We start from the raw sequence: 26,715 nt of genomic DNA on the forward strand, positions 1-26,715 counted from the left end.
TGGGCTGTAATTCTTGGAATGCTCACAAACAAATCATTTTAGATCAGAGTGATGTGTCAGTAGTGTTGATCACTGGACAGAGGAGTATTTGCTTCACAATATCTTCAGAAAAATATATCCTAGCAGTCACTCTTCCAGAAGAAAAATATGTCTACAGAGGATGTCATGGTTTATTGATTATGCCAAAATAAATAATACAGCTATTATGTTAGCTTGTAGCCCAACAGTGATGTATAGGGATGGTGTATGCAAGTCAGAAGTGGACCAAAAAACAGGAAAATAGAAACCCTGTAGGCATTACTTTGATACAGAGTCTGTCTGTGCTTTTCTATTATCCTTGTGGATCTTTTTTGTATGCATGTAATGTGTGTGTTGTTGTGCGTGTGTGTTTGGATGGTAGTGGTTTCGTCAATGGTAATGGAATCAGGATTGCCCAGCCAGTGCCCAATTTCAATCATCCCTCGGTCAGTTATAGCATGTAAAAAATAAAAATGCCTCCATTCTCAAAGAGATTTTCCCAGTATTTTCTGTTGTTTCTGCACAGCTCCCAGATTAGGCAGCATGGCTCTGTATGCTGGCTTGTTTCACAGTTTCATTTTATCCTCCCTTCAACCGTCCAAATGACCTCCTGCCCCTACTGCCTTTCTTTCATAAACTCTTGCCCCGTTCAATCCTTTCAGCCATGCAGGGATAGTTGACCCAATCAGCCAAACAAGAATATCATCAATTGTGCTTGTGGTATTTTCTAACACCAGCAAACCCCTTATGGTAATACTTTTATCTACCATTTCCCATGTGATGTTTTTGTTTGCCTATTTTGCATTTTTTAGTACAAATACTGATACTTTCCACAATGTTGATGTGCATCTAGTATTACTATAACTGCACACTTGTGTTTTGGCTCAGCAAAAATAACATTCATTATAGGTACAGTATGAGACAACTTACTTTTGCTCTGTAATGTAACACCTAAAACAGACACTTCCACTCATTTTAACCAGTACCAGTATATCATCATGCCAAATATATACAACAATCTGAATCTAGCATCTAATAATGTTCAAATACACCTAACAAATGGCCAAAATGCTTTTCTGTCACACTGCCATTGCCATTTCAATCTCAAAATTTGTATGACACTAAAATTACCATTTTAATTTTGTATCATCTGCACTTACCTCATCACAGAGTGGGCAAGTCCAGTTTGGATAACTCCTATTAGTTGTCCGAACAACAATTAGGTCATGTCAAATGATGATGTTGGTTATCATTGGATTGCAAGATATACCTAAAATCTAAACTGTCAGCAGAGTGGGATTAGTTAGGAATACATGAATATGTGTTTACATCATTGTGGGGTTTGCTGTTTTCAAACAACTACCTGAGGTAAACTCACATGTCCCTGATCACCGACTACTACAGCACTATTTTGCATCTCCACTTGAAGCACTCGTTAAAAAGTTTCGCTGCTTTGCATAATATGCTCAAGTTCTCGTCTTTCTCATACATTTGGCTTCCACTTGTGTTCTGTACCACTTGTTCTTCTCTCATCTAAATGAATATGTATTCCTGAGTTAGGAATTGAAGAGCTAGGTTGACCGCAGAGGCCGTTTTGGAGATGTGCGGCAGTGGACAATTATCACCACTTTTGAAACAACAAACAACTTCAGCTTGTCAGCATCCTGACCTGTGTGTGTCGGGGATGCTGCACCCCAGCATTACTAGACAAGATCCTCCTACAGCTTCCATGCTCTGTTAGACCTAAATATCATACTTTTGCTTAACAATGAGATACTTTCTCTCTAGAGAGAAGTGTGTATGTGACTGCCCATCTGACCTAAGGTGGGAGGCATCAGGTGAGTTTGAGGTTAGCCTGGTTTGGCAGCAGATTTGCACTTAGATTTAAGGGTATATTCTGTGTGTTGTCACAACCTGCTGTGAAGCCTCAAGAAGACAAGCTTATCCTGGTTCCCGTAAGCCCCCTTGGACAGAAATCAATAGCCTGTCTTCCGTCACAATGCTGACCCAAATTAAATAGAAAATCCATAGAGATGTAAAACAGAGGAAAACAAAAACAACTAAATGAAGGAATTGATTCTAGAATATATACGGCTGGACATATGATGGCACAAACATCATTATGGCCATCGATTTATAAACAAGTTCTGAGGTCAGCTCAATGATTATAGACAGGAATAATTATGATTTGTGACCATAATGTTGATTAGTGAGAGCAGTGAAGTTACAGAGAAAAGCAAAGTAACCGCAGGTTATAAACTAAAAATGCACTACAGTCATATAGATGTGGAATTCATGACTTATTTTTAGTTCAGTTTTCTTGATAACAAGCTGCTGTTTTTATGTCATTTTATTTGATGTACCAGACAGAGCGAGAAAAGCACTTGATTTTGTCTCTTTGTCCAGTCCCTGTTCCTGACCAAAGGCCAGAGTGTGTACATGCAGGGCATGTTAACACTATCACTGTCTCTGTTTTCTGTCCACCAACACATTTGTTATTTCTCAAAGGTGTTTGTAGGCCAGAGTAACAATATCACAAAGACCAACAGGAGGAGTAATTACTTACTTACTGTATGTCACTCTCACGCTCTGTAACACATTTCACAGTGTACAGACTTGCTCAGCTCGTTGTTAGAATCATTTCCTTTTTCCCCTTGTGGGTTTCAGATGATGGCTCTGAACAACATGCCGGAAGTACTTTGATGAGCATGGCCAATCTGTGGACATTTTTTTTCTGGATATCTTCAGTGAGGTTGTATTGCTCTTACCATTACAGACCAATAATCCTAAACTTACATGTCTAATAAAAACCTGACATAAGTTGGCTGATTTAAGGTTTTAAAGTTAAGGAAACACATTTTAGTGGGGGAGTTTATGTTTACACAATCTACTAAATTATGACCATCTTGAGGCAAAAGCTGCTTGTGCCAGTTTTTTAGTCTACCACCTATGATCCGCTGTTGATAGCTGTAGCCACCGTAATTTATGATTTTGCCTCAAGGTCCCCTTTATCCAACAAATCCTCAAACCTAAGCAGCAAAATAGATCAATTGTTACTGCATTTTGAAATGACCGTATTGACTCATATGAGTGTTTTCTGATTTGTGATTGGATGATTAGTTAAGAGAAGAAATAATGAATTGCCAGTATGAGACAGGACGTGAATACCAGTATCTGGTGTCAGAATTAAAAATTGTTATGTCCTTCTAGCTATTTGATATCGATTGACAGTTGTGAACTCATGCCGACCCATAGAGCACATTCATATGAAAACAGTAGACAGTTATAATGGCTTAATATAATAGTGGATTTGTCAGTAGCTTTGCTGAAGAATTGGGATATAGTGTACACTATGTTTAATGATCAACTGAAACAAAAATAAATATAGTATGAAAAAATGATTGAATATTGAAAAGTGTTATTTCCAGTTTGGGGCATTAATTCAAAAAGCTAAACATTGCAATCAATCTATGTAACTTGGTTTCCTTCCTCAGAAATGTGTAAATGCCATCGGAAAACCAGGGAGTCCAGGTTTTCATAGGAAAAGCCATGAATTACCATGAGATCAGACTCTTAATTAATATGCTGATGTAGATAAGATTTACATCTACTCCATCTTGAGGGAACTACAGATACAGGCCACTCCTGTGTTACATGCTTTGGAATCCATTTGTCCTTTTTCCACTGGCTATCTTGATAGAAAAGATAGCTAGAAGGGACTTTCCAAGTCTTAGAAGACAATTCTTTCACAGAGGTTTACACCTTCCAAACTTTTTTTTGTGTAAAAAAAAAAACATAGTTTCAGGATTGTTTAAGTCTGAGACTCGAGTCTAAGCTGTACCTCATTGAAGATGAAGGACTCATTTGAATTATGGCACCTATTTAAAGTAAAAAGTCACAAATGCAGTAATGATACAGGCTGCTTTTGAAGTCAGAAAGGATCTATTAAGTCACTGACAAACTAGAAAAGAGGCTATTCAGGGAAATAAATTGGTGGTTTAGGCAGGCATGGCTCAACCCATTCCTGGCATGTCATAAAAATCAGACATCTTCATGAGACACTTGAAACTATCCTTGAATAACTGACAGAATGAGGACCCAGTATAAATAATTAGCACAGTTTTCAACATGTTTGTCATTAGAAATGGAGAAAGCCTGGCATACACGGTTACATATTAGTAGACATAAAGATGATTCCACTTGAAATAATGGACTGAACTGGAGCAGACATGACAGTGCTTCAGACAGAAAACTGTGGAATATAGAAGAAATTCACTCTCTCCACAGCTGTGTGTCACTCTGGATATTTGAGTGGCACTGGCACATTATCGTGGTGTCAGAACAGAAACCCTCCCTCCCCCTTTCGCTCCCTCTAAAACTAGCACAGGTCCCTTGGGGGCATAAAGGAGATGGCTTCAAATTGATAATCACCAGTACTCATTATCGTTGTTCCTGGATTTACTCTTGAGTTCATTTCCTAATTACTTGATTATGTATCGAAAATTATTCATTAATGTTTTCCACTAGCAACAGTTTGCACAAGTCATTAATTACTTTAAGTGTCTCTCGATAAGTAATGATTGGTTCCTTCTCTGATATACCCCCCACTGCTGATTCCTTGTCACATACAGGCACATTGTTGTACATGAAGCATTTTCCATTATATTGATGCAAGAAATAAATTTGATGGGATGAAAATCCACCACGTCAAAATCCCTTTCATAGTTTGACATGTGACACACTTTAGTGAAATGTTTTCTCACAGTAAGCCGTTTTTGGCTTTGGCACTTTTTTCCTTTTTTTTGGGTATCAAGTCAGATTTCACTTTTGTCACATAAGTTCCTTTGTTTCTATGTTAAAAAAGGCAAAACGGCACATACAGTATAACTATAATATCACTCTTTTTTTTAAATGTTCAGAGAAAATGAATCCCTGTTAATCAATAAAATCACAAGATGCAAAAGGAAGTAGTGTCAATGTCAAACCAAATTCAATAAACAAATGGATTTAATATTTCCACAATAATAATGCTCACTGCTAATGTATTGAGTGTCACAGCTGACTACTTGTAACTGCAGATTACTATTTGTAAACCTAATATAATACTGATTCACTGGGTGAGTCCAATCTGACCTAAAGTTAAAGTAATTCATGTTTAATTAAAATATTGTTTTTTATCCATCTTTATGAATATGACACATCTAAGTTATTCATTGAGTTTGTTGGGTTGTATCTGTGTGGCTAACAATGACAACTGTCCAAACATGTCTCCTTGAAATTATGTTTGTAAATTTCTAATTTGGAGGAAATGTAAATAATGAGGAAATGTTGTTTCCTAACGTTTCTGGCAAGGTGTAAAATGTTGATGCTGAACGTATCAGTAAATAAAATGTTTTACTGGCAACATCCACTCTTGCAATGCAGTATCCCCTTTTAACAACTAAAACATGATTGACTTTTTTATGGTTCTGTTTTGATGCGCACAGCATTTGGTTATGGTTAGGGAAAGATTTAGACAGGATGAGACAGGACGTGTTTACTTTTAACATTTTTAACCAAACTCATGATCTTTCCGAGGTCACCAGTGTTACAGTCCTGCACTTTGTACAGTACGCCCATCATCCACCACAACCTCCTCCCCAGTACGTGTGTGTGTACACTTCCCTCTAGAAAACATTTCCAGTGATCACAGTTTAGACAGAAATTATGTTTCCTATCACAACATAATTGGGAAAACAAAGTAGTACTTTATAAACATAACATCTGGGATATAGGGTTGCTGCCTTAAAGTCTAGCAAATAATATACAGTATTATGTTAATGTTGGTAGTTGTTGATGATGAGGCTATTTGTATATATTTGCTGTAGTTTTAATTTCTGAAGAGTTAAAGATTTACAGCTTCAGGTTTGCTGTAAAGACACTAAACACAGCAGCCTTTTGTTTAAACATTTAGTCTTTGACTTGCAGTGTTATGGGGCCCAATGTATTCCTTACCTCCTTTAAGCTCTGCCACTATAAATCCAAGCATGAGACTGAATTCCTCAGTGTACAGTCTAACTGAATATGAAGGAAGCTGTTCATATTTTTGACATGAAACTAATTTAAATGAACGAAAATTGATGAACGTTGCGTACTTTGACTGATTATCTTAGGTGTGTTGTATGTATATGAATATTAAGATATAACTCTTCTGCTAGGCAGTATGGGCTATGTTGTGAAAAAATAATAATCACACATGTTTACTATTGGCCTATGACCTAATTGTCCGCACTTAAATTCCATGGTGGCATCCAATTACAAAATCCTGGCTACAGTACTGAAACAAAATTAGTATCTAAAAATGTCCAACAGATTGTTGATCAATGTTGATGGAAACAGAACTAAAGACAGAGAAACACAGAGAGATCTGGCTTGTTTACTCACTAATGGCAGATCAAGTGTGAGGATTCCAACCAGGTAATTGTCTATGATTAGTATGAAATCACAGTTTAGTCCACACTGAAATGTCAAATGATAAATGGATGTGGATTATGACACATGGATGTGGATTTTAGATAATCTTTGTCTTAGCTCCAGTTCTGTACAACACACCAATGTGCCATCAGATATAAAGGTTTCATTGGTTTTGAGTAATGGCAAAATTACAATTTTATCCCATCCCATTACTATATAATTTTATATAGTAATAAAATATATTAATAAAATAACATAAAGGAAATAGTCAATTCTCAAACTTTAAGATCTATTGTATGAGTTAAATCACTGAAAATATGTCACCTTTGTGCTTTCTATGGAAAAATTAACATCATAGGAAGGATTCTGAATGTATCAGTAATCCACTGGCCCTTTTGGCATTTTCAACTCTATATTGCCTCTCTTTTATCTTTTTTTTTCCAGGCCAAAAAAAAAAAGCAAAGCAGCACTGCCATTAGAATGCTCTTAGATTGATACTGAATTGCCTTATTTCCTCTTTAAGTGCATTTTAAAGTATGGCAGGTATCCTATGGGAAAACACAGATGGACTGTTTACCAGCCCTGTGTCATTTCATATTTTCCTCATTTCACATGTTTAGTTTTGAATTCTCTCGGTTGGACATCTCTTCCCCCCTTTCCTTTTTTCATTATTTAAAAATGATTCACCTCAGACATACTGCATGTGACATTTTAGGGCAGTGACTAAGAGACACATCTAGGCCTTGCATGAAACGTTGACAGTTCTTTAAAAGCTTTTATTCAGCTGAAAAATTTGATGTTGCGTGTGGGCAACTTGTAGTATTTTTAGTTTTGAGGATTAAATAAATCTGGTGCTGATAATGTAAGAGGAAATGTTTTTTTCTCCCGTGGCTTAATTATTTCATGTTTATTTGGTATTAGTTTGAAATACAAACATTACCGAATTTTGGGCAGCCGACAGCTCTATCTCATCAAGCCTACTAAATGGCTAATATACGTTCGTATGAAGCTGCAGTATGCCGATATGCAGTACTGTATCAAAGTGTCTCATGGGTAGTCACAATTTTTACAGATTCAGAGAACTGGTGTGAGAGTTTGTGGGTGTACTTGGTGCTCATCCCTGTGTGAGGAGGATAAAAGCTGGTCCAAACAAATAGGTTACGACTAGAATTATGATTTGGATACAATTAGAAAAGCAGTTATGCGTAAAGTTAGGTATTAACTCAGGTAGGTTAATACAATTTCATCACAAGTATAGTAATACCAATGTGTGTATATGTGTGTATGCGGTTTAAACTACGATATTATATTTCTGTGCATCTGTGCCCATAGACACACCCGTCTCGAGGAGTCTTTTGTGTACTTACAGTATGTGGATGCATTTTTGCATTGCTACCACTTTTTGGAGTTAAGCAGTTTGAGAGAAATAGAGAGAGACAGAGAGAAAGAGAGAGAGTCGGAGGGAGGATATGAAGGGGAGGTGGGTCCTTGGTGCATCTTGAGTAGATTTCAACAGGCACAGAACAAAAGGCCTGTGGAAGGGAAAGTATGAGGAAGGCAAATTGTGTATAATCTAGCATACTGTGACTCATCTTTCACCTATTTTCTGTTAACGATGCATGCATCAGTTTTTTTGCTGTTCTTGTAAGTTGGTGCTCCCACCCCTAAGGAAGTCGAGGGAGATCACTGTAAAAGTCATTGTGAATCATTTGTTAGTCAGAGCACTTCAGAGGCACAGGACTGTGTAGCCAATGCCTGTACTGAAATTAGACTTGCTACGACAGTTAGGGGGGCAATTCTGCCTCCCTAAAAGTAAGAGTACTTTACACATATCATTTCTGCACCATTTGGCCAAGCTTCTGAGTGTGCACATGTAAAGATCTGCTGAGTAAACATGTCAGATGGTGGAATAGTTAATGGTTTGGACGACGGTGTTCCCTTAAATGACATGATCAAATAATAACTTATGTTGCATATATCAGCTGAATCTGCTGTGCCGCCAGGTGGCACAGTCATGTCTTTTTATGCTTATCTTCCTGTTGAATGTGTACACTTAGGTTCAGCACTGGGTAGCGATGCTTTAACTTAAGTGGAATAACACATTATTCAATGAATGAATCTTAGTCTTGACAAACTAAAGATAATCTTTTAAATGTTACAAAATATAGTCTGGAAGTGTTGAAATTTGAAACTTCAGTCCTGTTGTGGTAGAGTGGTATAGAGTTATAGTGGTTTTCATATTACTGTGACAAAGATAACTGACCGGAAAGAAGACAAATGTCTAGAGGAGCAGAATGGGAAACTGCAAAAATACAAATTAATTGATATAGACCTGGAATAAAGTGGAGTCATTTTTTTCCACATCACAATATATATTCATCAGGAGCCAAATTCAGGTCAGCAGTCTGCTCTGTCACCTTGTATTCAGTCAGTTGAAACGCTGGTGTTTGTATAGCCACATACTGTAACACAAAGCTATAAAGCTAGCAAAGCTCCATGTCAGCTTTCTCCAGAACAACTGAAGTGGAAGGGAGCTGGTTTTAGAAGTCAAAGAAGGGCAAAAAAAATTTACACAAAATTATTACAATAAATTGTGTAGCACTCTGAAGTCAAAATACAGTATACAGTATCACCTAGATATCACTTAGATGTTGTCTAGTCACAAACTGGTTACCATTTTAAATGCACACTTATAGATGGGTAGCCTAACTTCACAGAATTTGAAGTTCTTCTGATTATAGCTACATTTCCAATTATTTGCACAATACAGTACAATTTTATTATATTTGCAGCAATGTGTAAGATGTGTTCTGCTCACTAACATGTGATTTGCACACAAGGGCATGTAAACTCTAGATGTATGTGTAATTTAAGAACCTTTGTTTAATCTCATGCAAAGAATTGACAATTGCAGACCTATCAGTTTGTGGACAGCACATCTTCTATCCTCCTCCTGGGGAAAAAGTTTATGCAGGTTTACACAAACAGGTTTTCTATCGTCACGTATGCCAGGTAGAATGTTGCATGAGTGAGATTCTCCCATTGGCAGTCATTGACATGCAGGACTGTGCTTCAGTGAGAGAAATGTTGTTTTCTACAAGGCTCTCTGTGCACCTGAGTCACTCGTCGAGCAGTTCCTTTATCAGAGCAAAGCAGCAGGATGGAAGAGCACATCTTGGGCTGATAGTGGGGCTCCCGCTCCTGACTAATCCTGCTCACTGCCGGAGAATTAAAGAAATAAATAACCAAGGACTTGAAAAACGAAGGGAGGGAAAAATGTAGTCATATGGAGAGCAGTTCAAAGGCTTTCAGTCATATAGAGGAGATCACTACTTCTGATCTATAGATAAAGATGAGACTGTAGAGACAGTATATTGGCTTGGAAAGACAGACAACAATAACAAGAGATAGTGAAAAGGCGTGTGTGTGATCACATAGTACATTTAAAAACATCCTATTGATTTTCACAAATCAAGTTTTCAGGTTGGCACTGTAAGTATATTAAATATGAGAAGGCTTCATGTGTATTAAAAGAAGTACATTCAATTGTAATGGCTTCTACATAACCTTCTGGTGTACCTTTTATGGTGTCTGAGTTCAAAATCTGTTATTGCATTTCACACCCAAGACACACATTAGTGTGGGAGAGGAGTGTGAAGGAGCAGAAGAAGGAATGCAGAGAGTTCGATCATTTTCTGTCTCTATTTTGTTTGTGTAAATCACATTGCTAAGCCTTTGAAAGGGGGAAGCATGCACGCGTTTCTGGAGTTCAAGATGTCCAATATTATAGACTTGGCTTTCATATTTGGTCTTTATGAAAATGGTAAATCAGTACAAATTTCCACCTACCACAGACCATGTTTTATTTTCTGTGCCGGTGAAATGTTAAACAGGATGAAGCAAAAAAGAGAGAAAGACTTGCTTTGCTGGAGTAAAATAAGGAAAACAAATGTATAATATAAACAAAATTTTAATGTGACATTACAACAAACACAAGCTACAGACATAATATAAAAACAAAATAGACTGTCAGTGTTTAGCAGTGGATAACAGTATGTCTTCATGAGCGTTAAACCCTCTGAGTCTCTGTAAATGATGTGAAGTGGGCTATGGCTCCAATCATGTCAGACACTAAGAAAACCTGGATTCAAAGTCATTAAAATGGTTCATTGCTCTATTTTCTAATTTACTGAGATTAATAATAGGCAGTGAAAAACATATACTCCAAGGAGTTCGTTAATTTGCAGGAGTTTACAACAATATATTCCACAAGGAGACTCTCCAGTTAGTGAATAAAGCTTAGAAAAAAGACGAAAAGAACTGAACAGAAATTGCAGCTGACAAAAAAAAAACCTACTGTAGTATAAAAGCAGATTCTATAAAACTGAAGCAAAAAAATTAATACAAGCTCTCTAGGTCAATTCCTACACATTTCAAAAAACATTTCAGAGCAAAGCACTGTGATTTATCTGCCAAAGGCATGGATGTGCGACATAGACAGTTGCAGTGGAGTGACTGGAGCTCTGGGAAGTATTGTACTTCTTTGTCATTTCTCCACGTGTTTTCAATACTAAATAGATAATGTAGCAGTCTAGAGGCCCATAAGTAGCCTACCCTCAGCCTGTGCAGAGTGTGCTGAATATGGGTGATGTTCTGCCCAGAGGCAAACTGTGGCAATAAAAAGCCTTTCAGGCGAACAGGTTGTCAGCACACGGTTCAGTTAGTTATGGTGCAATTGCTGCTCATTCTGGATTCCTGAAGACTCTTTGACAATGATGGGTGCATGTACGACGTCCAGAAAAGATCTGACTCAAAAGGTTTGGTTAGAACTGCAGTGACTGTATTTTCTACATATTGTACCAAACCTGAAAGTATCAAAGTTTTTTGAATTAGTTCAGGAATAAACCCAACCCAAAGTTGTAACACTGCATTCAGTCAGATCAAACTAGTGTTAGCAGTTTGCTTGAGGGAGTGACTTGCTTTGGCATAAGGAAGCATAAAGCGAAATGTATGAACTGAGTGGCAATTGAAAACGTACTTAAAATGACTAATTTCAATCAGAATTGTGGCCCAGGTTCAAGGCAATCAAATAGGCAGACAGCAACAAAATGAGATTTGTTGTTTGGCCTGTGTGACTGCCATGACACCAACTGCTCAATGAATGTTTTGATAGCTTGATGCATGCCACTATTTTTTATTATTATGTGAGTTTTTTTGGCTCCTTCAAAGGTGCTATCAACTGACTATCTACCATCACCGGTCAAACTTCTCAAAAGAACAGCTTTAAGAATTACATGTTGAATTAACACCCAGCTCAGCATTCTTTCCATGCAGATTGAAATAGAAGTCCTGCATCTTTCTCTGGACTTTAAAAAAGCTCAGTGAAAGACATGGTACATGCACCCATTTCCCCTTGCTATCCACTTCCTTTGAAAGGATGACAGCTACATCACAGTGAGTCAAAATTTTGAATCCAATACTTGGCAGCCCAGCGGTATTTTTTTTCCACTGAGCAGCGGAAATCAGGGATCCTACAGACATCACAGAATTCACTTTATTTCCCTTGCTGCCTGTGCTCCCTCTGTTGTTATCCTCTGAAGGCTCAGTATGACCCCCAACACTTTGTTGTTATTTTCAATATAAAATATCCATTCAGGGATTACTTGATGCTTCTCAGTGTTTATTCTCTACTCCGCCTACATGGTTCTCACTAAATGCAAGACAAATTGAGCATTTTTGGAACTGGCACTTCAGAAGAAGCATTTGTCAGTATCATGCCCCATGTTAAAGTATTTGAAAGTTAATACAGCATGTGTGCATGGCCATTGTGATTAGTTTAGGGCCTCTAAAATAACTAGGGTCTCTGTCCTTATGGTTGTACACCACTCAATCAAGATTCGAGATTCAGTAGTCAGAGAAGAAATAATGACAGACAGGCAGGGATAGGAGGGAAGACAGAAAGGAGAGACTTGAAATGGAGGAAGGGTAAGAGTGATGGTCTTGGCTGCCTACTTAGTCTATGAGATGCAGCTACATGCTTGTTGTGTTATGCATCACTGATCTCCTCCTGCAGACTCACCCACTAAGCTGTGGTCATGCCTACCATCGTCCCACATTTCTCACCAGCTCTCCCGATGGCCCATGTGCTTCCTGGAAGCCAGTCCAGTAAAACCCCACCCCAAACTACACCATCCACACACACACAAACACACACACACAGGATAGCACTTGCATAATCCCCATATCAAATTCATGTTTTTACACTGCGATATATCACTCGTGTTGATAGCAATGAATGAGTAAAATAATTTGACACGATGCATAGCTGTGTAAAAAAATGTGATCTTGTCATCCATTGTGTGTATTTTGTGGCACCAGTGTTAAACAGCACTGCTGTTTGTAATCAGACAGAATGCTTTACAGGACACTCACAAGGGTAAGGCCAGGGTTCTCAGAGGTGAGCACTGCTCCAGTGTTAGCCATTTATCACCACGGCAGTGGGGATGGAGGAAACATGCTGTGAATGCAGAGTGGTATTATGGGATCCTGGTCTTTTGATGTTACCAGTGATAAACATTATGCTTGAGGCCAAGTGTGTCTTCCGACATTATTTAGAGGACTTTGAATTGGAATTCCTTCCCTGAATGGGATGTTTACAAACAAGCATTCACATTTTTATGGGAAAGATAAAGGATAGTATGTATATTGTTTCCTTTTTTCTTAGTACTTCACTAAACAATTTGTACTGTTTGGTTAATTCTAAAATTTGGTAAACTAAATTAATAAGTAAGTGTTTTTGCACAATATATGTATTTATGAAATACATCCATAATTCATTATATTACTTTCAGTCATTGAATCTGGTAATCAAAGTGATTATTACAATGTTTTTCAAAGACAGGTTTTTATTCTTTATCCATTATTCTACTTAGAAATGCTGTGGAGACCCACTGAACTATTTGTCTTTTTCCCCTTCCTTACCTACATCGATAAAAAAACAACTCTCAGTTCTAGAAATGAAGAAAAATACCATGTCACCCCCTGATGTCTTTAAAGAATAGCCTATTAATTGTAAATTGTTTACAAGTATAGTTTTGTTGTGAAATCTTTTTCCACAGTTTCTGCTGATGTACCAGTTGGAGTTGCATTAATTCAGCATTTTGTGTTTGTGGGGACAAAAATAGAAGCATTAGAACATGGAATTATTACCAAAAGATGAGGCCAAAACAAAGAAGGACAAACTGTTCACATGTGCACCATTGCAGATAACGAGTTTAAAAGAGCATCTGTTGCTATGCTCTGAAGATAGAGAGGGTACTGCAGCGAGTGAGAGCTGTTATGGAAAATGTGTCCTCTTCAGAGAATAGAATCTACATTCTGTTATCTGTTAGTGTCCTACAAATCTCAAAACATGACATAACAAGAGCTCCTACGATCAAAAATCATTTTAAAGCTTTAAATATACACAACACATGCTCACAGCAGATCAGTGTATATATGAATAGAAGCATTATTATAGCAATATATAGCTGCTGACTGTTGCAGCTTCATCAAGAAGAGTGGTATGAACTTTTCAAAGGATCAATTAGTGATTTTTCTTTGAGCTAAAACAACAATAAACACTGTCGGTTGGAGCTGATTGCAGACCTTTGGGTCTTGTTCTTCAGCTTCTTGTCACTTATATCAAAAGGACACATTTGACTGTCTTGTAAACACCCCATTTCAAAGTCCCATTCCTGTTTTGAGTGGTAGGGCTAAGCAGAAACAATATATCCTTCAAATTCTGACAAAGTCAGAAGTCACAAAAAAGGGAAAAAAAGAAAAAAGGGGGCAGTTTCATGATCATCCCTTACAAAATGACATGCTTTCATCCCTGCCACATCCTCCCTTGGTATGTCACTGTATCTAGCCCAGCTTTCTTTTGCCCTCCTTTTTTGCTTTTGGCAGGAAAAGACAGGAGACATGAAACATTTCCCCATATTTTTTTTATCTTTGACAAGGCTTGTGAAGACAAGTCGGAGAGAGGAGGTGTGCCATTTTTCTTCAACCGTCAACCAACAAAATATAACAGCTTCTCTGCACTGGAGAGATCACCTTTCCCTCAAAGGCCCAAACAGCAGCAGCACCTTCTTTGAGATTCCTAAAATGAATGTTGTGAAGGGACATCAAGAGCATATATTGTACTGCATACTCAAGCTGCAGCATCTTGTAGTCAGCATCTTATTTTCCTTGTCTAATCTGCATTTTCGTTTTCTCTTTTGTAGTTATTATATGTTAAGCTGTTATGGGAGTGTGAGTGAAATTGCAATGAAAGTTAGCTTATTTTCACAAAGAGATTTTGATAACATCAAGCTGCTGCCTTCTACCCACTTAAAACCTCCTGCTCACACTTCCTGGTAATAGGCTTGTCTCAGACACAAAAGGCTGAACTTGACATCTACCTTGTGATGTCAATGGTTGTTGGCAGGTTGATGGACAGCCAAGAATGGCAGAGTTGCCCCCTCTAGCTAATTAGCTCATAGAAAGAAATGAATGCAATTTCAGCAAGGCTAGCGCTTATCAAAAAATTCCAATCCCCCGGTAGACATGATGATAGCCTTTTTACACCAGGCTGGCCTTCTACACAGGACTATTGTCAGGAACTGCAGCCGTTTGAATCAGCACAATAAACACAGATTGTATCAAGAGGTCAGACTGCTTGCCCTAAAAGATGAATGTGATCGTAATGGAATGCTAGATATTTGAAAAAAAGAAATTAATGTTACAAATGCTCAAGCTTGGAAAAGCTGGAAGTAAGTGTGCAACATGTCCAGTGAAAAGATTAAAAGGGCAAAAAAATTGGGTTTCATGGGACCAAACATTTATCAGCTCAGCTTCCCACAGAAGTGGAAGCCAGACGACCCTGAAAAAGCTGCCAGCGTAGCACAGGGCAGAGCAGAGAGTCTGTTTTGTAATGGATGGAGGATTTTTTCTTTATATATTCAGTACACATAAACACATCAGAGCACACCTCGCTTGGTGGAGGCGACAGGGGCTGTAGAGAGTGTGTAGTGGCATAGAATTACCATGAATAATTAAAAGACTGGTGTGAGCATTCTGGTAGCTCTTTGATTGACTCTGAAAGCCCCAGGAAGAAATTGGCAGATGAGAGCAAACTGCAAAATGGCCAGCTCTTTGCTCTCAGCTCCCTGCCTAAGATTTGCTCTGCTAAAACCTTGAATCAGCAGTGTGTTAGGAGGCCCTTTTTGTGTCTGCCTGCCCCAGAGTGAGATCCAAATTCTGCTCATCAAAAAAGACGAAAAGAGAGAAAAAAGCAAAGGAACATAAGTTGGCATGTGGGCAATGTGAGGTGACGCGCTTGTTTTTTTTTTTTTTTAGGTTTTTTGTTTGTTCATCTATTCATTGCTGTAAATGAATGGCTGATGTTATTTTCCTATACGGAGTCCAGACGTCCATTTCTTGCATTCTAGTCTCATATTCATAGCATGCAGTCACGTAACAGAATTACAAAATAACAAAAATGGCTGACATATGTCACTGCCAGGGAGAGTGGCCCATGGGGTGTCATCAGCAAATTTGCTGAGTGCACAGGAAGGAGAGGTCAACAGGGACTGGGGCTTGGCAACAGCCCCTCACCTTCCCAGAGTGTCCGGATGTGGGCGGCATCCCATTACTCATCCATATCATTTTGCCAAGCCAGCACCAATGTCCTTAGATATGTGACATGAAGGCCATTCAGCTAAATGAAACCTGCAGGTGTTGTTCTGTTATAGGCCAGTGACAATCACCAAGGTGCTTTGGTCCAAGAATGAACAGTTGTATAATGGTTGGATTCTTCAAGCCGTGTTTTGTGTTGAAGTGTTGTTTTATATATCTGTTTGCCTGATGCCGATGTGCAACAGGTTCAGGTAGCTTAGAAAGAAGCTGCTGTTGCCTTCAGCTTTAGAAAAGGACTGAACATTTCACTTGTACAATATCTGGAAGATTCAATGTCAGCATGTTGCCATGGTTAGTGTTCAAGGCATGTTGTCTTCTAAATGCATACTTGATGACCATTGCCTGAAAAGATTCAATTTTCCTATGTGGCCATATTGTAAAGATGCATTAACTGCTTTCAAGTTTACCTGATACTAAATACATGTCTATTCACAATTATTATATAATCACAGACAATCTAAATCTAATCTAATAAAAACAGAAAATCTGTTGGTTGTATTTGTATGAAGGAATGTTGTGATTTATCTGCCTTGGGTTATGCTTTGGTTTGATAATCCAACATGATTGGGTAATTCTAAACAAATAATGGAATATATTGATGATGGCTCCAGCCTTACAAAATATACTTATCACCCAATATCCTTTGCACAGTTAGTTTCCTGTAAGTTACAATTGCCATAATCCTGAGAAAGCTTTAATTTAACAAACTCTAACATATGTTCTGTTACAGTTGTACATAGTGATCTTAGTAACACTTACCACCAGATACACCACAGATCTCCATGCCACTCAACACTAAAGCTCCATTAATTGATGATCGACACTAACGAAATTTCAGATGGCTGCGTACCTGACTCCCTGACCTGATTTTGCCATTTGATGCCCCTTTGTGTGCGAAAAATAGACACATTTTAGACTTCTGAAAGCATATCTCGACTTGTGTGTAGCCGTAAACTGTGGAATTTCTCATTGTGTTGTTTGTACACATAATTCAGCATGTTTCTACCAAGGCTAAATCTTGATAGAAATTTTAACAAAATTCTGAAGGACTGTGTATTTTGTTGTCACACAGTTTTCTGCTCTTGTGCTGAACATAAATGTAAAAAATGTCATTTTTAGCTGTTGCAGTTGCATAGGTCAACTACCCATTCATTATCAGAACACAGTGACAGTGAAAAGGACACACAATAAATATTACAGAATAGATAAATACTGGACATTGTCCCTGTGGGCAACCAATTTCATTTACAGAGACATATATAGTAGGGAATGTACCTTTGTTCGGCCATTGAGGTTTGGTCAGAATTTTATATCTCTACTGCTTTCTACTGAGGTGTGAAAGATTTGACAGAATGATAGAACAATAAAGAGAGGTAGGATGATACAATGGAGGAGGTGTGAAAAATTGCTGTCACTCTCAGTCATATGTAATTTTTCAACCTCTAGTATCTGATTGCGAGCATCAACGCTATAGACGACCCACAATTTTGTACTCCCTTCCATATTACCCATGGCCACAGAAAAAGCCTCTGGCAACAAATACCTTGAAAGTAGTTTTTGGAGAGACTGGAGAGTGTGTGTGAGAGAGAGGAAGCGGTGATGGGAAAAGAAAGAGAAGAAAGAGAGAGCGCAATGTAGGTAGGCAGTGAAAGTAATGGTGCTGTTTATGGATTGGGGCTATTTTCTACATCAAAGTACACAGAAAAGGAGAGAGAGAGAGACAGTGCGGGAGAAAGAGGGAGGGAAAAGTCTGCTGCAGGCCATTTGATTGTCATTGTTTCTCCTAGGTCATGTGGGAGTGCATACGCCTTATTTTTATTCTTTTTGTTTTCCCACTTCTGTTCTTCCTTTCTCCCCAGTAATATCAAGTAACACTGTTGAAAATGCTATTGACATAAGACTATAACAAGCACAACTAGCTCTTCTTTGTTGTTTCCATGGATCAAAAACTCCAGAATTCTCTGTGTCCTGCCTCTTTATGTGTCTCTCTAATATGCTGTGTGCGACCTACCCTTCTAAGCCTTTCATAATCACTTTAAAGTAGTCAGTGTTAATCGCTTCATCCCTCTCCTTAATCTCATCATACCTATTCTTTAATCTCCTCAGAGAAATACTCTGCATACAGAATTATTCTCAACATAATCATTATGGTCTAAATGCACATGTTTCATTTTTCTTTTGGGTTTGAGATTTGATTTCATTATTGCTCACTAATCTGAACCACCAAACATCTGTGCGGGTACCCATAGACACACACACACACACACCCCCGCAAACATACAAATGTCCAACTGATATCTCAAAATGCATGGGGTATGCAGCTGACTGTCCATTTCACATAAAAAGTTATTTTTTCAGAAATGATGGTTTCTAAGCCAAGTGACAAGTCCAGAAAGTCAATGGAAATCAACCAGAGAAGGTCGTGCTTGGATGTACATTTACACCCATGTTAATCACAAAGTTGCAAAATGGAGCCTCTTCCTTTTTCATGACACTCTGCGGAGTGTCCTTCAGGTCTCCTTCCAGCGTCATGTGTGAGAGCCTGTCCAAAGAGATTTGACAAGGGCCCTGCAAGGAGAAGGAAATAAAACCCAGAGAGATGAGGCAAACATATTAATCTTGTTAAGTTAAACGCCGACCCCCACCTCCTCTCTCCGTGCTCCTCTGCTCTACTCCTCTCCCCATTCCCCACCCAGATAATGTGCAGCGCTCACAGTGAAAAATCAGCTAATTTCAGACCACGACTCAGTCTGGCTTACAGAGGCTCTTAGGGTGGTGCTGATCTGTGTGCTTCTACTCCAGTAGTCGCCCTCCACCACTGTCTCTGCCTTTGTCTTTGTCGCTGTTTCTGTGTCTCTCTCTCACAGACACACACATTCAATCTTCAGTCCCTGTCTCTCTCTCCACGCATACACTTACAGGAAAACACTCATACACATTTATCTTGGCCCTCCATCCTCGGTCCATCCGTGACCTTGAGATGTATGATGGATGCAGGTCTTTGATGTAAGTGAGTTTTAAGTTTTAGATTGACAGGGATGGAACATATTGATTATGTTACTGAGAGAGAGAGACAGACAAGAGTGGGGTGAAAGATAAACATACAATCACAAATTACAATGAAAAAGAGAGGGAAAAAGAAATCCTTCTATAGAGCGTGTAGAGTTGATGGACAATGTTTCCCCCTTGTGGTGCTTACAAGCAGGTAGGATGTATTTGTAGTGTATCTTTAAAACCCAAGTGGCACATCTGAGGAAATGGGGGTTGGAGTTTGCTGAGTGCAGTGACTGTATTCCCCCTGGGGAATAAAAAGGGCATGGAAATTAAGCCCTGTGTTGAATTCTGATCTCTCTGTCTGTTTGTCTCCCAGACTACCCTACTCTCTCTTTCTCTTAGTTACTCCTCATAAAAAGATTCAAACATCTTTAATAAGCATGATAGCAAACATCAACGTTACATGTGTGATTCACACCAGCCAGGAGCTTTCTGTCAGAGTAAGCCTCATCCCAGGCTTGAACACACAGCCCTCTATCTCAAAGCTGTACCCCTGATTGAACCATTTCAAAGGTTCTAGAAGGCCAGTGAGCCTGTTAGGTTTTTAAAAAAGCTTTATTTAAATACATCAAATGTGTGAGTTGGTACGTTTTACAAAATTGTTAAAACTTAAAAATGTATGACCTTTTCATCTAGTGTGACAAACAAGAAAGAAACAAACTGAATCTGCCGGATAACAATTTTTTTCTCATCTGTCAGTAGAGCAAATTGGGAAATCTTATCAGTCATCACTGGCAGATACAGTACAGCAAAAGAGAAAATGGCTTTTTGAATTTTACTTGACTATCTCTGCCATTCCATGCTTTCTAGTGGTACACTATGTTGTCTCCACTGAGTAATGAGATTATTCTTTAGCTTAAGTGACCAGTGAAAAGCCCACATCTCTGTCATATCCGGACAGATTTCCTTTTCACATCCTCTGGATCTTCTTGCTTCTGCAGAACAATGGAGGTCAGCCCACTAATGCTGACCACTACTTTTCAGAGGGCACGAGAGAAAGAGAGACAGACAGACAAAGCGATGAAGAGAGACAGAGAGAGAAGCAACTGCAGGAGATGGTAGAACACTGAGTATTGAACCGTTGCATCTATGCACTTGTTGCAGCACTATGCCATCAAAAGTATACATATGTTTGAGTAAGTTTAATATATGGAGCTAAAAATGCATAGAGAAAATAAAACTATTGTGTAAATAAAATGTTGAATTGCACCTATAATAATGTTTCAAGATGCAACCCGTCAAAGTGGCTTCATGGATTACGTTGGGAATGTATCCGAACTGACCAACAGACGGAAGGGAGACACATTGGAGCTGAACCTTGTGTCACTTGGCTGTTAACAGTTGCTGATGCAATGTGTGTGTGTGTGTGTGTGTGCGTGTGTGTGTGTGTGTGTGTGTGTGTGTGTGTGTGCATGTATTTTCACAGAATGTACAAGCATATGGTCACCCTGTGACAGTAGAGATGCCATTAATGCTGCACGGCCCTGAGAGCTTATACTGTGTGCAGCTTTCATTCTGAGATGCCTTGATGGCACTGCCTGTCTCCACCATTATGCTACTGGTTTTAAGCTCTTGATGACACTGTACCATGAAAGATGGAGATTATTCCTCAAATGTGCAACAGAGATAGGGCAGATTATCTCTGCGCAGATATCTCTACACTTCTGTAACTTAGTACCGATGCTCTCAGTTTCCCTGGCAGCCTAATGTACGGCTGCATGCAGCTGAAAGCTTTAGTTTATTCATGATATCAGAACGTGGCACTTTTCTGCAAGCTTTCTAAAAGGAGTTACATAACAAAACAACTGCAGTGCTAATGCTGCTAACATCAACACAAACCATATAACCGTAGATACAGAGAGACTATAGTCATGTGAATATATGCTCTTCAGTGACCTCAAAAGAGGATTAACTCTATTTTAGGTTAGGGAAAATTTGCTTATTATAGATGGCATAAAAGTGCCATGCCCCCTGGGAAAACTACAGTAAGATCAAGTGGAGGCTGACCACTTACACCACTGACAGAGAACTCGGGCTGTGAAATAGAGCTGTCTGTATGTGTATGTGTGTGTGTCTGTGTTTGTTTATAGTGTAGAGGTAGGTAGAATGGGACATTTGTCTGAGCAGAATAGATGATAAGCTGAAAGTCTGTGTCTAACAAACATCAAAACTCTCAGCTTCACTCGTTTATAAAACACATTCTCCCTTCATTATTGCTTTATTTATCATAATCTTTTTAATATTTACTAATAATAATAATAACTAATACATAGTGTAATTATGAGAGTCTAGACCTCATATAGAGACAAAACACTGAATCTTATATTGCTGGTTGGCTCTCTAATGGATGCACAAGTATTAAATAGTGACTCTATAACTGATTAGGACTCGCACATTTAGACTGGAACATCTACTCTATCCTAAACTATTTGTGTTGAATCAATTTCAGGTCAAATAGCGTTGAAATGTGCATTTGAAAATGGACGAGTTTGAAGAGATGAACACTGGAAGGCCTCTGAGAGTCCAGCAGAAATCACAGGGGGCATGACATTCTTTAGCTAAGAGAGAGGCAAGAACCCTTTCAAGAACAAGTACAGGAGAATAATTGGAGTACAAGTGCTAGACTCGCATTACCAGATCATGAGGGTAAGTGCTTGGGAGTTTGTGTGCGGTTGTGTGTATGTGTGGATAGAGAGAGGAGGCGAGAACAGAGACAAATAGAGAGACAGATACACAGACAGATGAAGATGGACACACACACACAGAGATAGATAGTCCTAAAGGTTGGTGGATACCTTGGGAGGTCAGAGCAAAGGCAGTAACATGACCTGAAACCAGTGTTTCACAGCTGGTGAGAGAGAGAGAGAGGGGACAAAACCTCATGAGATGTGTCTGAGGTTAACAGCCAGCTAAATGCCCAGTGTGTGAGTGTCATTGAGACCATTTACCCCATAATACCTCCCAGAGATGAATGGAAATGTTTTTGTTGTGCCACTCATTGCAGTGGTAATGGTAGTCTGCATCCATACACAGCTTTTTCCAACAAACAGATTAATTCTTCTCTGAGAGGTGACATGTTCAAATAATCCTGTAAAATTGCTTTGATAGTTTTTGAGGAGGGGCAGGTTCTTTGCTCCTTGTGCAAAAGAGTGTAGGGGATATATATATATATATATATATATATATATATATATATATATATATATATATATATATATATATCAAGTCAACATAGTGCAAATGCATGTTATTTATTTTCATTCTCATCCTGCACGGCTGTAGTAAAATGAGTTTGTGAATTTCTTCGTGAGGAACATGACATTTATTCTCTGGTGATATTGAGTTTGGTTGTTGATCAAAGAGCAAAAGAAAACATGAGTGCTGGAAACGAAGCAACTATAAAAAGAAGGAAAACTGTCTGTTACACAGGTATATTTTCACATAAAATATACCATCTAAAAAAAAGTAAAAATGGAATTTACAATGGAATTACGAGATGAGAGGAATCCTCTGTAGATAAACATCAAAGCTTGTATGATTTCTCTGCTTGTGGAGAATACTAAGAAAAGCCGGGATTTGACTGGATGTTTCTGTAACACCAACTTTACTTGTGGAATAACAATTACTATTGTTTATGGACTGAGGACTGTCAATATGATTCCAGTTTTAACCAAGGACAGGAAAATGGATAACACTGGCCAAAAATGATAATTGGTCAGATAGTTGTCAGGATTATGTAGGTGCAACACTGCCTCCTAAAAAAATGTGTTAATATTGAATATATGTAATTTGCATTAACAAATACATTTGCAGGAAATGTATTACCACCCACTTTATGTTTTTATCAGCATAATGAGGAAGTGTTTATATTGTGCAGATCTGCAAACTCTTCACAGCCAACACACAATTTTCATACTAAACATATGCAAAACGTTCACTGTCAATATATTTCATTTGTTTTCCCTATAATGATTAATGCTTTTATGTTTATGTTGATGCAATTCTAAGCACCTGGTTAAAGTACTGTAAGAGAAAGATTGTGGTCTCAGTTAAAAATGAAAAAGACAGCGCTGACTTAAAGGTCCAGTGTGTAACATTAGGAGGAGCTATTGGCAGAAACAGAATATAATATTTAGAAGTATTTCATTAGTGTATAATCACCTGAAAATAAGAATTGTTGTGTTTTCATTAACTTAGGATAAGCCATTTTTATCTACATAGGGAGCGGTTCCCCTTCCACAGAGGTTGCCATGTTGCTTTGCCATGTTTCTACAGTAGCCCAGAATGGACAAACCAAACACTGGCTCTAGATAGGGCCGTTCGTGTTTTCGTGAGTTTTGCAGCCACCATAGTTTCTCCTACACGCTTGGAAGGGGAGGGTTATGTAAGCGATATTCAAATGGTTGCAAACTGCAATTTCACCGCCAGATGCCACTAAATCCTACACACTGGACCAGGGCTCCAGACAAACTTTTTTCACCACCGTCTCGGAACCGTACTGAAAAACAAATTTAACCGTCCTGAAGTGAATGTAAACCATTCCTAAATCAAAATGTTGTTTCTTTACTTTGTTAATATTATCTATGGTTTTTAGTTGTTAATGGCATAATAAAAACACCATAAAATGTTGAGGAAATTAATAATTATATTTATTTTGCTTCATTCAAAGAAATAGGTTTAAAACAAAACCTGAAAATGTATATGTAAACAGTCATAAACAGAATTTTAAAAAGTAAATAGGGCACAATTTAGTTACACCGTAGTGGTGTTTACATCACCACGACCACATGGCCCATGCAAACACAAACAAGTGAAGGGAGATTGACAAGATAGGACTGATGAATGTCATTCAGGCTTACATAAAACCATATTGTGAACATTACTGCCAAGCTGGCAATTATTTGTCAACTAGGAAAGCTACCATGGCTTTTACCCATAAACTGTACAGTCTATGGGTAAAAGCCATGGTATATAAATATATACATATATATACAGTCTATGCTTTTACCCTGTAGGCTGACATTGTTGTTTGTTTTGTCAGGTGACAATTACATTGTTGCTGCCGCTGGCTGACAGATTACACTCCATTTAAACAGTTTTCCCTGCCCTTGCCGTTAAGCGGTGCACTGTCGCACTGAAATGGAGCGGACCCATTGTTGCAGGACTCTGCTGCCTACCTGCTGCTAACAGCTAACTAGCTCTCCTCCTGCCGATTTCAGCATGGATTTGTTTTTCACAATGCAGCATTATCATGGAAAAAACACACCCAGCAGTTAGGGAGCAACATTATCATTTAATTGGAGTAATTTTTCTGTCCACCTAATGAATCTATGTCCAATATTAACTCTGTTTTTGGTCTCCACCAACTCCTGAGGGAAGTATCTGGCTCTTTAGCTGCTAAACTCTTTGCTATGTTCACCAGCTAGTTGCTAACAGTGTCTGTCTGCTGTTTGGTGCTGAGCAGGTGGTGTACAGTGGGTTTTTAGAGCTTTGAACGCTATGAGAGCGGTGAGAGTTAATCAAAACAGTTCAGTTGTGGGCTGTACAGCTAAACAATGAGCTGAAGCCCTGTAAAGCCGAGGAGAGCCACAGATTCAGGTGATAATTCATCACTAATAGGTTCATCACTACAAGCGCCCCCTTTCACATTGTCACATTGTTAGTGCATTGTCATTTGATACATTGTTATTTTGAAAATATCCATTACAGCTGTTTTAAGTAGTGTAAACCTAACAACATGTGGGCCGCACCATGCAAGCCTTGGTCTTATGTCTTATGCTTTGGATCCTTGCATATTGGTATGTGGTGTTTTTAAAGTTTCGATGCAAAGGAAACAACAATTGTGAGCATAGCACCTTTACCACACGCCAGTCCAGTGGATCCCCTCAGTTCTCTGAATGAACAGAAACTGTCAAGTTACTGTTCACATCAAACACTACTAACAAGGATGCTAATTTGTTATAAAAGGCCACAAGGCTTGTTAAGAGTGTGAGTGAGCTAGACAGATAGAGAAGGAGAGACAAAGAGAGATGGTCTTGCCATTGCAAGGTGATGGCACAGTAAGTAAGAAAGCAAAGCTTTAGCTTTTAGTGCCCCTCCCCCCCACACACACGGAAAATATAAATTAATAGATAAATAAAGATATATTACAAACCAAAACACAGCACAAAACCAAACAGAAACAAACCAAAAAACAAGACAGGGATGGAGATCTATAAAAAGGCTTGCATATAGAGATGGGTTTTTAGAAGCCGCTTATAGCAGTTCAAAGAACACAGAAATACGTTCCTGACCAAGAAATCATTTCTGCTCCTTTTGCCATGGACAAAAGTCACAGTTACCTCTTGCTACCTTGTAAAACAAAATACATGCAAAAAAGTTGTGTGTACCTGTGTGTCAGAGCTAATATCTCAACATTTCACCTGCTGACTGAGAGCTCAAAGTGTTTCCAAAGCTCAAGGTGTTACTGGGCAAAAGAAGAAAACATAGTTTATACTGTTTTTATTTTGTTCCAAAATAGCACCAAATACAGGAGAACATTTTAAGAATTATTTTTAAATCTTTTCTTGTAACCCTCCCATCCCTCCCATTGTTCTGTGTTGTTATACACTGACTTGAATTATACTGAATGTTTTGAATTGATTTATATACTATGCATCCATATGTTGTTATTGATATTGACAGAATATGTTTAATTATTTATTTAGTATCCATCATGAATGTCTTGTTCCATTATTTGTCTTGATCCTTTGTATGCTCCTTGGCAGAATACAGTGGATCCTTTCCCTGTCATGTCAATGAAGCCAATGATTCAATGATTCAAACTGAACTGAATTGAGAGAGACAGAGATAGAAAGAGACAGAGGCAGAGAGACAGGGAAATATTGATAGACTGATAGAGTGAGTGGGTTGTGTGTGTGTCTCTCTCTCTCTGCATGCTGAACTTCATCAGCTGACAGCTGCAGTGAGGGGTTAACATGATAGCCAAGCACTCAGCATCTTGGAAAACAAAGGATTTTAATCGTATAGGATTTACCTGTCTCAGTACATACACTCTGTTTCCCCCTTCGGTCTCTCTTTCTCTCTTACTCTTTTCCCTTTTGTCTCTTTTCCTTTTCTCTTCTTGAAAAAAACATATTTGTTTGCCTAATTTTCTAAGTGATTATACCACTGGATATTGAGTACAGAGCCCATCAAACTAATGTTTGACAGATCACTGTTCACAGCTGTGCTGTTTGAATTAAGTACAAATTTATTTCCCAAGAAAAATTATTAAAAATTAAATATTTTTTTGATGTACTTGAGACAAATAGCATATTAGGAGTCTCACTATTTTATTCCCTCTGTGGTTTGATAAAAGAGAGCATATACTTGAGATGATTAAAGACCAAGACCTCTCTGGATGTGCATTAATTAGCCATATCAGTTTTGCCTTGGATTGTGATCACCTTGGGTAAGTGTTTCAGTCTACTC

General features: G+C 38.4%; 1 protein-coding gene across 8 annotated transcripts in view; it reads left to right on the plus strand.

Moving 5' to 3' along the window:
- LOC122876885 (protocadherin-9) overlaps positions 1-26,715 on the plus strand; it is a 198,772-nt gene that overhangs the window by 87,446 nt on the left and 84,611 nt on the right. Inside the window, exon 5 of one of the 8 annotated variants that reach the window (XM_044197830.1) lies at positions 2,686-2,800. The exons of 6 other annotated variants lie outside the window; for them this stretch is intronic. In XM_044197830.1, the coding sequence (XP_044053765.1) occupies positions 2,686-2,721 (36 nt within the window). In that variant the 3' untranslated portion in view covers positions 2,722-2,800. Of the gene's footprint in view, positions 1-2,685; positions 2,801-26,715 lie in introns of those variants that run through there. One more of the 8 variants, XM_044197839.1, reaches the window with a different exon arrangement.

Source organism: Siniperca chuatsi, linkage group LG1 (assembly GCF_020085105.1).
Source record: "Siniperca chuatsi isolate FFG_IHB_CAS linkage group LG1, ASM2008510v1, whole genome shotgun sequence".
Classification (NCBI taxonomy): Eukaryota; Metazoa; Chordata; class Actinopteri; order Centrarchiformes; family Sinipercidae; genus Siniperca; species Siniperca chuatsi.